Source organism: Haliotis asinina, chromosome 7, assembly GCF_037392515.1.
Source record: "Haliotis asinina isolate JCU_RB_2024 chromosome 7, JCU_Hal_asi_v2, whole genome shotgun sequence".
In the NCBI taxonomy this organism is placed as follows: Eukaryota; Metazoa; Mollusca; class Gastropoda; order Lepetellida; family Haliotidae; genus Haliotis; species Haliotis asinina.
Window position 1 is genome coordinate 45,504,706 of NC_090286.1, and position 15,171 is coordinate 45,519,876.

Below are 15,171 nucleotides of genomic sequence, written 5' to 3' on the forward strand. Positions count from 1 at the left end.
TGTGTGTGTGTGTGTGTGTGTGTGTGTGTTTGTTTGTTTGTTTGTTTTGAGGGTAGAATGGGGACGGGTGCGTTCAGGGTGTGAAGGTAGAATTGGGTCTGTGGTGAGGTCAGAATTGGGCCTTTGTGGCAGGGGGTAGAACTGGTCAAACGCTGTGAAGGTGCTGGTACATGTGGTGAGGGTAGTATTGTGTGTGTGTGGTGAGGGTAGTATTGGATGTGGCAATGTACCTCACGTCAAGGCTGGACTTCGACTTTAATATAAGTAGTTCCAGTTAGCACTTGTTCGCTGTGTTGACGTGACTCACTTTAAAACCAATCCATTTTATGATAAAGGTCGAGCTATGGAGTACTGTAAGGGGCATTCCCGCGATCTCGCGACCGCGATCTTTCGAAACGAGTTAAATGTGCCTCAAGTGCGAATGCATGAACTCGAGATTCTGGCAGGTGAGTGAGTTAGGTTTATCACATTATTCCAGCAGTATCACTGCTCGGTACTCTAGATATGGTCTTCACACACTGTACCCATGTAGGGAATGGAACCCGAACCTTAAGCGTGGCGAGCGGACGCTTTAACCACTAGGCTACCCCACTGCCCCTATCAGTGCTAAAGAACATCCAGTCTGTTATCTACAATTCAATCTAACAGATTCAATTGATTGAATATCATTAAATGAATGCTTTACTGAAAATTCAGTGATGGAAATAGGTGTTCACAGACACGTTCAGTTTAGCAGGTGAACAGTGTTCATGATAAGATTACTTCCGAAATATAACTGTTTTACTGGTAACTACGTGTATTTAGATGTGGCTAATTAATGTTATCTTTTTGTATCTTCGAGTAAAGTAAACCTTTAGCAAGCGTATACAGCCCTTTGCACTCAGATAATCACAACTATTACACTATGATGTGTCGAACGGTGGGTTGCTGAAGTAAACCATGCCTTCTGCATTACCCAGGTTGTCAGAAGGGCTGTTATTATTATTACGGTTTTTAAATCTTCGATATCTTCAGGTATTTTGGAAGGTACAAGTACCTTCAGGTTGTACTGCATTAAATAAATCAGAGTGATGTGGCATTCCAAGTACTTGTGATCAAGTATCCCTGATCAGGTATACCCGTGAATACTGTTTGAAATGGGGTCTCTCAATAAACATCAACAAAACGAAAATAATAGTATTCAAAAAAAGGAGGCAAATATGCTCACTGTGAAAAATGGCATATTGGCGATAGGCAACTAAAGGTTGTACCATACTATTAGTATTTAGGAATTGTGTTTTCATGTAGAAATGTTTTCTCCAGAGCTTGTGAGACACTTGCAATGCAAGCGGATGTGGCATTCCAAGTGATGTCTTCACTCAAATTGTTTGACGGAAAATTCTGTTACATTGGAGCGGAAGTTTGGGGGATTAAAAGTAACAAGTTCGTACTAAATTTTGTAAATTCATACTGAAAAGTGGAAATAAAATTATAAAATATAAAATTATACTAGCAGAAGGTGGACGCTTCCCTCTAGCTATCAGCGCTCGTTGCCAAGTAATATCGTTCTGGGTAAGATTGATTAGACAACCGTTTAACAGAATATCCAGGAACAGTTATGAACTTCTGAAGAAATTAGATGGTGCGGGGGATATAAACCGGGTTTCACCTGTACGGGAATTATTGTTTCAGTGTGGATTTGGCCATGTATGGTTTGCACAAGATTTGGGTGACAGTGATTCCTCTCTGAAAATGTTCAAACAACGATGAAAAGATATATACCAACAGGAATGGTTCCATGACGTCCGTTCTTCAAGTAGTATTAGCTATTATGCAGAATTTAAATCCATTATCAAACCCGAATTATACTTATCTCCTCTAAAATCTATCCATCTACGAAGAGTTCTAACTATGTTCAGATGTAATGGCCGTGATTTTAAGATGAAAGCTGCAAGGTTTTCTAAACGTCCGTTTGACCAAATTACCACCTGTGATCATGGTAACCTCACAGAGGATGAATACCATATACTTCTAGAATGCCCTCAATATTCATATTTAAGACATAAATACCTACCCCTCTATCAATGAAGACAGCCATCAAAAGAAAGGTTTACTGCTGTTTTAGCAACGAATGACGTGCAACTACAGTACAAGATAGCACTACTACTATACCATATAAATCGCAATAGATCACATCGCCAATAGCTCTGTATTACACTTACCATTGCCTATCTGTGGTATGCTATTTACATCGTATTGCATCGTAGCGCTGTCACTGCGCACATTTCAATATATTTACATTGCACTGTTGGCCTCCGGGCCATATATACCAATATAATCTGTCTGTCTGTCTATACATGTGATGAGGTATCCCCAAGTACCCGCGTGGGCTATTTCAAGTACATGTGGAGTTCTATTCCTAAGTACCCGTGATGGACTATCCTCAAATACTTACGCGGTATCTCAAGTTTCTGTGGTGTGCTATCCATAAATACCCGTGATGTGCTATCACCAAGTACTGGTGATATGGTATCCCTAATGTCCCGAAATGAGGTATCCCTAAGTACCTGTGAAGTTATATCCCACGTACCTATGATGTGCCAACCTCAAGTACCCGTGATGTGCTATACCCAATTACCCGTGATGAGGTATCCCCACGTATTCATGTGGTGGTATCTACAAGTACCCATAGTGTGGTATCTCCAAGTATCCATAATGTGTGATCTACAAGAACCCGTGATGAGGTATCCCCACGTACCTGTGATGTTGTATTCTCAAGAATACATAGTTTGTGTTTACTATTCATGGTCGACTAACGTTTAGTGTGTGAACAAAAGCAAATTGTCATGGAAACAAATAGTTCCAGTTAAGGAGTCACGGTGAGATTCTGGGGAAAATACAAACTTGCTTCATTTATGGCTTGGGATTGCAGAAAAGGTATGACAGAAAGGCAGAATAATGTGAATTAGAGCCCTAGTTTAATATTCATGGCTAGCAACAGGTGACAGATACTTCCTTTTCATGTGTAGATTGAACAATAATTTACAAATAAATGTAGACTGGAAGGAGTCCTGAACAAAGACGCACGTCCACGGCTATACCCAGGAGTAGTATACACGATGGGTTCCGACTGTGTTGACTTCACTCTCTCAGCGCGTGCGCCTTCTCGGGAGGGACCATTTTTAGCGATCTCTTCCTGATACGATCTTGACACCTTACCAACGAAAGCAATGTGAAAGGTGTAAGGTACCCATAGAAGCATGATCAGGATACGATGTCAAATGAATTGAGATTCTAGCATTATTCATTTGTCACCGGCTGCGTGTATGAGATTGTAATGGGTGTTTTTTGGATGGAATCTGATCGGAGAGTGCTGGGCTAGCATATTTTGTAATATCATGTTCACCTGGAATATCACCAATAATAATATATTACGATTTTCTACTAGTTCTCTAACAATCTCTCGTGTGTAAAGTTTAAGCTTATGATATGCAGAGTATTAGGTTAAAAAAATCTTTATAAGCGATTTTTTATCAAAGTGACTCCCTAGAGACCTGCTCAAAACTGTGTTGCTGCCTCTATAAATCGTAGAACTATGCCATTGGTGTTTTCGAGACCAGCAAAGTTTGACAATTTCAACATCGTCTGTCGTTGACTTTGATATAATATGGCGAATCTGGCGGCATCGCGTCTATGACAGTTAACACGCAGTCAAATTCAGCAAAAAAAAAACGCCCTGTAAACTAGTATTTTTGAGCATCGGCTAACTCCAAGCATATGTCCTGATTTTCTCTCTTTGAAATGGGACGTAAGTCCCAATTATTGATGACTTTATTTATATAATGTTCCTTATTCTCTGTAAACACAAAGGGTGAAACGAGGGTGATATTCAGAAGCCAGTCGGTTTTTGTTGAGGTCATCGTCCATGTGTTATAGCAGTATGGGTGAGATTGAACACGGCGTTTTAAGACACTCCCAATCCCCACATCGTCCAGATCTCCTAGGCTACCATCGGGTGATACGACCTATTTGTTATAGTCGTTGCAGACGAGATGGCATTGAGTACACGCTAATCTCGACATTAATTAAATCTCCTCAGATGCCGTGTATGTAACTTTTAAAGCAGACACCTTGACTTCCGTGACCATGCCATGCATTAACTTCTTGTACTGTAATGACTGGAATGATTCGATTCTACCGTCGTTGTACTCTTTGTCTTTCACCGCAAAGGCTCTCAACAGAGTAGAAGGACGTTGGCATGAATATAATCTGTCGTGCAGAGTGTTCTCACTAAGGGCCTATCGAGTCTTAAGGGATGTTTTCCTCTGGTTAATGTAAGCGTTCCTCAGACTCGTTCAGCGTGAGACTGGCTCCCTGAGGTTTAAAAATTCGTCTTTCAACAATCAAATAAATAGTAACCCTTGGACGAATGTGACATGCAAAAACAGCACTCGGGGTCAGTGGGATCTCAGTCGGGTTGTGCCTTATTTTGATTCTTTAGCGCCTGCATAAAACAGACCGGTAATGGTGAATGCACACAAGTTCTGACCGAGCCAAATCACCGTTTTCGACAATAGGCCTAATAACCCGGATACGATGTCACCAAGGATACCAGAAGCATTTTCACGGCTTTACACACCAGTCTCACTAGGACTTCTCTCAAGGACATTATGTGTTTTTAACCATTGTTGAGCACCATCCTTGTTGTTCGGTGTTGAGCCACCGTCCGTCAGACACCTTAAGTTGCTATGATAAACCTGAACATGGTTGAAATACTGGCAATGGTTCTCTTAATAACGTTTGATTTTTTTGCTAACGCCATGTCTGCATCATTTTAGTGATCTTTGAAGAAAGTTTTGATCTTGCACAATAGTTTTCCAGTATAAATTCTTCTCGCAGAAAGGTAACATCATGGCAGCTGACCGGCCGTTTTTCTAGAACGCGAATTCTTAAGGTTGACATCCAGAGCAGCTTCAGGTCACAGTATCCCTGGAGTATCTATTTCAAACTTTAAAAGGGCCGTCACAATTTTCCATCTTCCTTTAAGGCATCGTAATAATCACGTTTTAAAGGTTCATCGCTCAGGACGTCACCACTGTCGTCTTCATCATGCACCAAGGGCGTTTTATCACTGACGCCCAAATCATCCATTGGGATATCATCAGCCATCGTTTATATTAAACATACCTTACTTTCAATATAACAATGTCAACACAATATAGACCAAATTATACAATACCCTTTCTGGAAATCGAGGAAAGCCTTGGTGGTCAAAGGCATTCGTCAATCTGTGACAGTCACGATTAATCTGAGTACGATTGATCAAAACCAAATGCTTTTGGTTTCGCGTTCTTAATCTAATCATGAATGATGCCATAGTCCCTGGAATAGAATCCCTGGCGTTTTGTATCAGCCTGACGACCATGGATGACAACGACAGCATTGTGATGAACATCGGACGGGCGATTGTGAAGGAAACGACAATTAAAATCAGGGGTAAACGAGGTACTCAGCATCGATGACAGCGATGTGTTTTCCAGTCACATGGACCTTTGGAGAATCGCGGATGAAAGACAAACGGTGAGGTATCAAGGCATTGCTGGAACGGCTGTCCTTTGACCAGGAACTCCGTGGGGCATGCTTTTATGCAGCTCGACACTATTTCACCAGAAGATAATGTTCTTGCCGAGGCATTCAGTAACCATTTTTGCATTCCGACTTTGAACTATTTGAGGGTCACATACCATTTTATCAAGTCGTGCTGGGTGACAGACTGCAATATGAACTCGCTCAATCACTGAAGTGTATTTTGATCATTCTGGAGAAGAATTTATGTAGTTTCGAAAAGAAAACAAAATGTATTGCAACAGGGAAATTATGGGAGTAGAAGTGCCCATTCCAACTCTTTAGTCAAAGAAGAGAGCTCACCAAAAGTGCGACGAGTGGAGTACAGAAATTGTCGCAGTTGTCAAGAATCTCGGTCTCTTTGAGTGAGTACTCATTGTGGCAGGACATCTATTAGGCTTCCCCTGGAGCCGCAATCTGCCATCGTCATTGGTCAGACAAGTTGCAGAAAGACCGCTTTCTTATTGGATATGTTATTATCCTTATTCTTTGCCCTTATTTTCTTGTCAGCAAAGCATAGGTTATGAACGAAGCGGAGGTCCATAATATCTATCTGGGAGTACATTTACGAGCATTTGACGATAACTTTAAGGAAGAGTTGATGCTATTTATCCTAGATGATTGCAGTGCGAATAAACAGAACACCAAAAGAGATATAGGTTGTCGTACTTGCCATTGTTGGGACACACCATTTGGGTACTCACGTAAAAATTCATCTTGGTATTGAAATACCTTAAAGACCTCACCCGATGTGTCTCATTATTTCACTGGAAGGATAAGGATCCATTCAAAGAATGTTTACGAGAACACAATGTCATTCCCAACGAAACCGATCGAGAATGCATTAGAAAACAGCTCTGAAACCAAACTCGCTCATGCTTAAAAACAGACCAGTCTGTTGCTTGTACAGTGTCAGCTTAACAAATGCTTAGCAAAATTTAGCAAATGCTTAGCAAAACCTAGCCAAAGCCTTAGCGAAATTTAACAAATCCACTGCAAATTGAGTGTGTAACCCCCATAAATGTATATGTACCGTGACCTTTTTTGAAATAATCTTTCTTTTAACCTGACATTCATATCGGTGTGTTTTGGCTGTCATGTTAGTGAATCGTTTGAACTCCGATTTCTCGGGGTTTTTTCATAGTGTTCTTTTTCAACTTATGTAAGTTGAATTTGCATTTTTGATGATTTGTTCATGCCGACAGGTATCAGAATTGCAAAGTTGTGTTTTACGGTGCATGTCACCTTGAAACGATGCCGAGAGATGCAGCTGTAGCGTTGGGGTTGTTTCATAAGCTGAGACTTTAGTTTCGGAAAATACTCGAACAGTGGCATGTCTCGAAACTGACTCCGATTATTACGTAATTGATTCCTCACAGACTGAATAGAGAATGAGGATGTACGCCGCTTTAAGCAATATTCCGCAACACCACGGCGGGGTCACCAGAAATGGGCTTCATACATTGTATAGGCAGACCGTAACTGACATATTATGCACCTATCAAATGCATATGGAGACTTACTGGAGCTTGAGATACAGAAACTAAGGGCATATAATCAGAAGAAATATTGTGGTTATGTATAAATCGATAAATTTTAACAAACCAAGGTTGCATTTACCAGTCACGGTCACCTTGCTTGTCCTTTTAACCCCGCAGACAGCAATATTACATCCATATTAGTGCAACTTGTACATTATCGAACATAAAACGTACCCGTCATGATGACCAAAGCCCCACATCACCACAATAAAGCGATTGACTATTAGATCAATTGTGTCGCTGTCTCTGCCACACGATAGAATCAACCTCTTGTGACCTTAACCTGGATTTTACATATTTCAGAGCGAATCATCCGAGCATAAGACCAGTCCAAATTGGGGACTTTTGGGATAAATATCCTAATATTTATTAGGCCTTCCTGATCGTGGACGATCCTTGACGTAACCAGTGGCCGCATGTTTCCTTAAAGGGGCACTGATGCGGAGCAATTTCCGTGGACTGGTGTAAACGTTTGTTATTGTTTTTCTCCCGTGAGTACCCGGATGATATCCCAGAATTCGTGACTGGTTCGTGACCTCTGCTGCGCATTCCGTAAACGCAACTGATAGTTTAATTATAGACAGATCAACTTAGGTGAAGTCATTTTTACTTCATTACAAATGTATTATGAAAACAAATGAAACACTTTGAAGGTTAATCATCTGCCAGTGGTAGAAATGGTAAAAAACTATTAGAACGGAAAAATAACGAAGCCAATGTACGTCTCTATATTTTGTCTCATAACCCTGATTAGTTTATTGTCATATTTGTATGATTCTGAAAATTAATGAAAGAACACACGATCTGCTTATACTCATAGTAAATTTCTAACATAACAGCAACATTTATACATTGTCAATTTGGATCCTATTTCACACGCATACGCGATCTAGTGTGTGTTTTCTGTCATACAGATTCTGCTGAATGCTACAACAAATAAATTAAAACAAAATGCAAATAATGAAAGTAAAACAGACCAATTTTATAGCAACAATGTCAGGCTACTACCTTGTTCAGGAATGCATCCATCAATATCCACGTAAAAGAAATCGTATTCCATTCATCTGCAGCTGGTAAATAATCCTGCTCTGTGTCGCGTCTTACAAATGTCTAGTTTGCGAAAAAGTAACACATCGTTTCACGTCTTTCGTTGGTGAAAACCAGATAAACCTTTCATTGGTCTCCCAAGATAGCACACCTGGCAACTAATTGTATGATGTCCACTATTCTAAGTAATTTAGTTAACCAATAATGAACAATCAATCAATCAGCGCAAGGGTGGTTAATTCTTTGAAGGGAGGATGTTGTTTTTGCACTCACTCTTTACGACAGGGTGTAGTCATCTACACACACTGCCTTTTGACAAATCCGCTAGGAGATAAAAGTAGTTAATCAATCAGTGTGTTATCGGTTAATCCTTTGATTAATGTTTGTTTTTGCAACTCAGGTGATAAACCCTCTTGCATCACTTACATGCACATATTACATAACATACAATACATTTGCCATTACAGACCTTAATTTATAATGTTGAGTATTTACTCCAGACAGGAGAAATGCCAAATGGGAACCTTTGTTGAGTAACCGAAGTGGTGTTACTACTAATTATACCTGTTATAAATTCGTTAATTGACCATCCAGAGAATGATGACAAATAACACGTGTAGGTTCAAACGCGAGTTACAGCAAGGAAGATGTAATCCCTGTGTCGCATGCAGCCTGAAAACACTTATGGGCCGATACTGTTTTGAGGATACCATCTGAACAGCATTTGCTGTGTACATGGGTAAATAGGTGAAATAAGGGGTTTTTACGTAAGAAAATTTTCAGATTTCTCTACCAAAGGCAAAGTCATCGTTTTTTGTTTACGAATTCAAATAAATCAACTGTGTGTTTTTATTATCATAAATAATAAACCATTGTAGCTACCAAAATTTACGTGCGATATTTGCTATCACAGCTGAACCAACACTCAAAACTACCTAAATATAAAGCTTTGCAATCTTCCGTACTGAAACAAATGGCTTGCTACGTGCCTGTAGACATCATATTTTCATGTAACATGATTAAATATCGAGGTTAAAAACACAGAAATAGGATCAAATTGGATCAGTAACTATACCATCCAAGCATCCGAAAAGAACTACACTGCTGGGATATTTGGTTACGATCAGACAAGGAATACCATGGATATTTTTAAACAAATGGCATATGATGGGCATCCGGCCTCCTGACTGTTTAGGCGAAGAAATTGTGCTAATATGGACAGGAGCCCAGTTCCTTTGTCCGTCACGGTCGAAGGAGCGGGCGCTGACCAATTTGCGGTTTGGTTTCGTAATTAGACCGTTGCCGAGAAACATTATTCGCTCCGCATCAGTGCCCCTTTAAAAGGCGACTAATGAAAGTGTGATTGATCTCCAATCTGGGCCCAATGATGCGGCAGGACACACCAGCTTCATGTATACCAGTAATCCGCCAGATTGTATTTTCAAAAAGCCTACGCCTGGGTATCTTCAAAAATGTTCAATTTCAGCACTGTTCACATATCGATAAGAAACCAATAAGAATACTTCATTTCATCTTTTATACCCGTCAGTCGCTTGTACCATGACAGATCTTTGACATGAAAAGCATGCATTTGAGTCAGCACGTGAATTTCATGCTAAGTGCATGTGTATTTAGATATAACTGGTTGACTTCTCTGTTTTGATCACTTTTTGTTACAAACGACAATTATTTTTGGTGGTGCTTAATTAATGATCCTTTGTATATATACTGATATCCAAAATAAAGTTTCCAATCTGAAAATTTCGCTTATTTTAACTGAGGGTGATTTTGTCAGATAAAATGGAACTTCTTACATATTACGCGGATCCAGAAACGAAAACATTCGACAAAACCCACTTTATTCAATATCGTTTGTAGAAAAACCGGGAACACTGACATCGTAATGGCGTCTACTGGTCCACGTTATCCGAGCCTGTCGATCTAAGGCCGTGATCTTCGTGACAGACTGACGTGGGCACGAAGAGTTCGACCCTGGCAAGTACCAAACCAGTAGCGAGAAATTACGTTCTCCTTGATGTATGCTGATGGCAGAGCACGAGTGCACAGACGACCTGGAGAGAGGCTAAGACCAAATTGCATACAAGAATATCAGCAATTTGGCGTGACGACGTCGATGCGTCGTCGTGCCCAGGCGAGCATACTCGGTATGAACTCGACTCGAAAAAAACAACGACCAAAACAGTGCCGTATTGCAGATAATATTGTGACTACTTGTACACGAGCTACTGCAAACTCGTCAGTTTTGGAGCCCATGTGACTTTGCATGATAATCTTTCTTATCTATTAACATTATATCGTGATGAAATTCACTGCGCTTGTACAAAACTGAATTTTTGTGCGAAATAGACAACTTTCAAACGGTATGTCTTCACGGTTACTTTGAATAAACTTTCTTTTCGACATCAGTGTCTGATTGTACAGGAAATCTATAAGCTTTCCTCGTTCGGATTAATGTAAGGTGCACGAAATGGTCAATTGTTTGCAATGGCCCTCATATACGATATTTAACAATGCGTCTTTGTTTGATAACAAATTCAGAAAGCATTTGAAAAGAATGATTGAACGCCAAGATAATGACATTATCACAAAGATGAAACCTGACACAAAACATGGCCTCGAATTCTGAATATGTTCACCAATATAACATTGTTACAGCTGTTATTTGATTGGTCTGCTCGGGATGAACCTGATAATCGAGTAGTATGCAAAGCCAGTATTAAAATGGCGCACGAAAGTGTAGATATACAATGACACCTTTAGTAACTAAACATAGGCATTTAGAAGTGGCAATTTAAATGGCTATACGTACGTTAAGATGTTCAGTACCTATAGATATGAACTGTGAAGACGATGTATGAATGCAGACCTTCTTATGATAATTCTTTAATTGCATGAAATACACTCCCTTTGTATTATATATGAGTTTTGTTTTCATTTTCAATACATACCTTGTTCCAAACATAACATACAACACGGTCTGTTATATTCAAGGAACAGATATGATAAAGGCATTGTCCTTATATAATACGTCTTTCCTTCACTTGAAGGCGCTGGAAATAATGAAACAATATCCTCCAAACTGAAGATATGCTGTAACTGATAAAGGATTGATGATATCACAAACATTACTCAATCCGATTTCTAACCGGATTAGAAGAAGATTCGGGTTAAAATTGGTCACCAGCAAGCCATGCATGTCATGATAGGCGCCTGTAGGGATCGGGTGGACAGGCTCGTTGACGTGGTGGACACATGTCATCGTATTCCAGTTGCGTAGATCGGTGTTCATGCTGTTGATCACTGGATTGTCTGGGAAATCAATGTTATCCATCTCTGTAACAATCTGCGTTCGCCTGTACCCAACCCCGTGTGTCGGCCCAGTATACCAATGCTATCCACCTCTGTAACAATATCCGTCCACATGCTCAATATTGCCATCATTGCTCTTGTTTGCTCAACAACCTCAAACTTACCATCATTGCTCTTGTTTGCTCAACAACCTCAAAATTACCATCATTGCTCGTGTTTGCTCAACAACCTCAAAATTACCATCATTGTTCTTGTTTGCTCAACAACCTCAAAATTACCATCATTGCTCTTGTTTGCTCAAAAACCTCAAAATTACCATCATTGTTCTTGTTTGCTCAAAAACCTCAAAATTACAATCATTGCTCTTGTTTGCTAAAAACTTCAGTATTACCATCATGGTTCTTTTGCTCAACAACCCGAATATCACCATCATTGCTCTCGTTTGCTTAACAACCTCAGTATTACCATCATTGTTCTCGATTGCTTAACAACTTCAGTATTACCTTCATTACACCTGTTTGTTTTCCCAGAAATTCAAGCCTTCACCTGCACGCTGTTGCTCTGAGAAGTTAGCTTAAACCACCCCAGTGGAAACACATGATACGACTTCACTAGCCTCATGTGAGTTAGCACATGTCCTTTCATGCAACCTTCACCAGTCAATAATGGTTTGCCTGTCTTTGTGTCAGTTGCAGGAATCTTGCTCATGCTGAACAATAGGTCGGAAGGGTTATCTATGTTGATGATCAGCCCCTCAATGTTGGAATAATTCTTAATACCGCCAACAACTAGAGCCTCTTTGACCACCCAACAACAGTTCGTCATGAATTTCCACATGCCTGATTCCTTGAACTCCATCCACCATTGTTCCATGGCATGCTGGTCCAGCACAATGAAGGGAGGCAACTCCAGAACACAGTCCGGCTCCCTGCCCTTGTCTCTGATGTCAACTTGTAGGGTTCGCTCTTCACTTCCGGCGGCTAAAGTATTCAAACCCTTCCCGTTCTTTGTCCACCAGCTGATGTAGGTTCCGTTGTCAAGTTCCACCGATCCATGACCCACACTTTCAGCCTCCGAGAGCCAGATGTATACGGTGCATCTGGCGTTGGTCGTTGGAACGTCGGGTGACGATGGGACGTTGCCCATTCGTGTGAACGCTGCAAAACGCAATATTACTGAATCTTTATAAACACAGCGTAAAACCTCCGTCAATCAGTCATTCACTCACTCATTCACTCACGCACCCACGCACCCACGCACGCTCTTACCCACTCACCCATATTAATTGATGTTTAAAAGCCAGTTCTATTCTGTGAATAACCCCAAGAAAAGGTATTGGAAAACTTAAAATAGAAATATGACCATCAGTTGTAGAATGTTATTTGTAAAGGTGAAAAAGTCCAGTGTGCACTATTCTTTAGTTTCAGATACATTACCAGATATGATCTGGGGACGTATATTTGTATATGTTCCACACACTGTCCAGCTAGATAACTGCTATTGAAGCAGGCGCTTTCAAACAAACGCCCTTGTGTACCTTGGTATGGGAGGAAAGCCCAAACTGATGCAGGTAATTACCTTGGTGAAAACGAACACCTGTTTGTTGCAGAGACTGAAACAAATTCAGGACAAATCTTGAATTCGAACCAGCGGCCACTTGTTTCGATCACGCCCAGTGGATTTGCTGCGTCTCAAGACTAAGCTTTAGACATTGATTTTATCTGTATCAGTCTATCGTCTATTGACCTAAATCATATGGGTGAGTTTGGCTCTTATCGGAACAGAGTCCACTGTAACCAAGCGATCTATTTGCGACAAAGCAAACAAGTAAAATTCCTCTTTTATTCGGGACGTGCGGATGACAATAGGTTGATATGTAAGGCGGTGAAGGAGAGCGATCCCCACCGTTGATGATACATTTAAAGTAATTTGACATGACCGTGATAAACAAAATTCAGTGTATAGCACTGGCTATTGCAGGGCTGCTTATCAAATACCAGTAGGCATTGTTTTAATTGCTGTTTAAAGTATACATCCTTCAAAACCATTTTGTTCCCTTTGAGCCCTAGTGTTCTTGGTGTGTGTTCAGGGTAGAGTCCGGTCTGCGCGGTGATGGTAGAATTGGATGTGTGTGGTGAGGGTAGATTTGTGTGGTTAGGGTAGAATGGGGTCTGTGTGGTGTGAAGCGTAGAATTGGATGTGTGTGGTGAGGGTAGATTTGTGTGTGTGGTGAGAGTAGAATGGGGTCTGTGTGGTGTGAAGAGTAGAATTGGATGTGTGTGGTGAGGGTAGAATTGGGTCTGCGTTGTGAGGGTAGAATTGGGTCTGCGTGGTGAGGGTAGAATTGGGTCTGCGTGGTGAGGGTAGATTTGGGTGTGACCGTTGAGTGTAGATTTGAGTGTGTGTGGAGAGGGTAGATTTGGACAAGAGCGTTGAGGGTAGATATGTGTGTGTGGAGAGGGTAGATTTGGATAAAAGCGTTGAGGGTAGATATGTGTGTGTGGTGAGGGTAGATTTGGGTGTGAGCATTGAGGGTAGATTTGGGTGTGAGGTTGCGTTTAGGTGTGTGTTGGGTAAACCTAAGAGTAGGCGTATGCTGTGTGAGGGTAGGGCTGGATGTGGGTGGGTGAAGGGTGTGGGGTGGGGGTGGGTAGTAGCTGAAATACGCGGTTTATTTTAGTACAAGACTTTTCAAACATCAGGCGCAAGTTTAACAAGCTATGATCTATTGACAACTTTCTGATATCTTTACTATATATAACTCAGAGTCTATCAAAGCTGGTCGACTTATTGAGTACCATTACCACAGCAATCATTTCTTAACATGTATTCACATGCATTTATTCTATCGCTTACGACTTACATTTACATTTTCAATTGCATATCACGGAGACTGCAGGTTACGTGTATGGCATTCATCGGGGTAGTTGTACTCCCACGGCCATACTGCCAACAATCATAGGGCCATTAAACACTCATATTTGTTGAACACCCCCACAGGATAAACTGCGCGCAGCATACAATTGAAACTGATCCTTGAAAAAGAGGAAATGTTGTCATAACAACTGAACAAATCATGATATTACTCTAAACCATATCTGCAACAAATACAAATTATGTGAGAGATTGTATAGAGAACTATTATACCTACCTCTCAGAGGGGTGGGGTTAGACAAACTGGCCTTTGCTTTTAGTACGCTGTCCCGACTACAAAGGTATGTACAGCCACGATTTCGGGGAACAGGTTTGTTAAGTTCACTGAATTGTTGGTTGGCTATACAAAGCAATACGAAACACTGGTGATCGACAGGTTATCGTGACCATACGCAATGAAAAACAGCTTAGCACATGCACGGTAGTGTTTCCGTATGGGTTGTTTCGTGCATTACATACATTTTGATTGTGTTTTTGTGTTCATATACCTTTCGTAATAAAGTGGACATGATTATTCTTGTGTGGTTGTAAGATTGTGAAAAACACACATCGACCTCCCTTAAATAACGTCATAGAACGAGTGAGTGAGTGTATTTTACGCCGCATTTAGTAATATTCCAGCAGTATCACAGCCGGGGACACCAGAAATGGTCTTCACACATTATACCCATTCGGGCAATCGGACCCAGACCTGCGGCGTGACGACCGAACGCTT

The 15,171-nt window shown here is 40.8% G+C and overlaps 1 protein-coding gene across 3 annotated transcripts; it reads right to left on the bottom strand.

The window, feature by feature from the left end:
* Positions 1-10,397: 10,397 nt before the first annotated feature.
* LOC137291726 (uncharacterized) lies at positions 10,398-14,717 on the bottom strand. 3 transcript variants are annotated; one of them, XM_067823200.1, is made up of 3 exons: positions 14,674-14,717; positions 11,939-12,679; positions 10,398-11,789 (listed from the first exon to the last, which is right to left on the bottom strand). In XM_067823200.1, the coding sequence occupies exon 2, from the start codon at positions 12,666-12,668 to the stop codon at positions 12,057-12,059; it is 612 nt and encodes a 203-aa protein (XP_067679301.1). In that variant the 5' UTR covers positions 12,669-12,679; positions 14,674-14,717; the 3' UTR covers positions 10,398-11,789; positions 11,939-12,056. The 3 variants fall into 3 exon arrangements, with proteins under 3 accessions (XP_067679301.1, XP_067679303.1, XP_067679302.1); XM_067823202.1 differs by lacking the exon at positions 14,674-14,717 and adding an exon at positions 13,101-13,128 and having other exon boundaries at positions 11,084-12,679; XM_067823201.1 differs by lacking the exons at positions 10,398-11,789; positions 14,674-14,717 and adding an exon at positions 13,060-13,116 and having other exon boundaries at positions 12,010-12,679.
* Between the last annotated feature and the right edge of the window lie 454 nt (positions 14,718-15,171).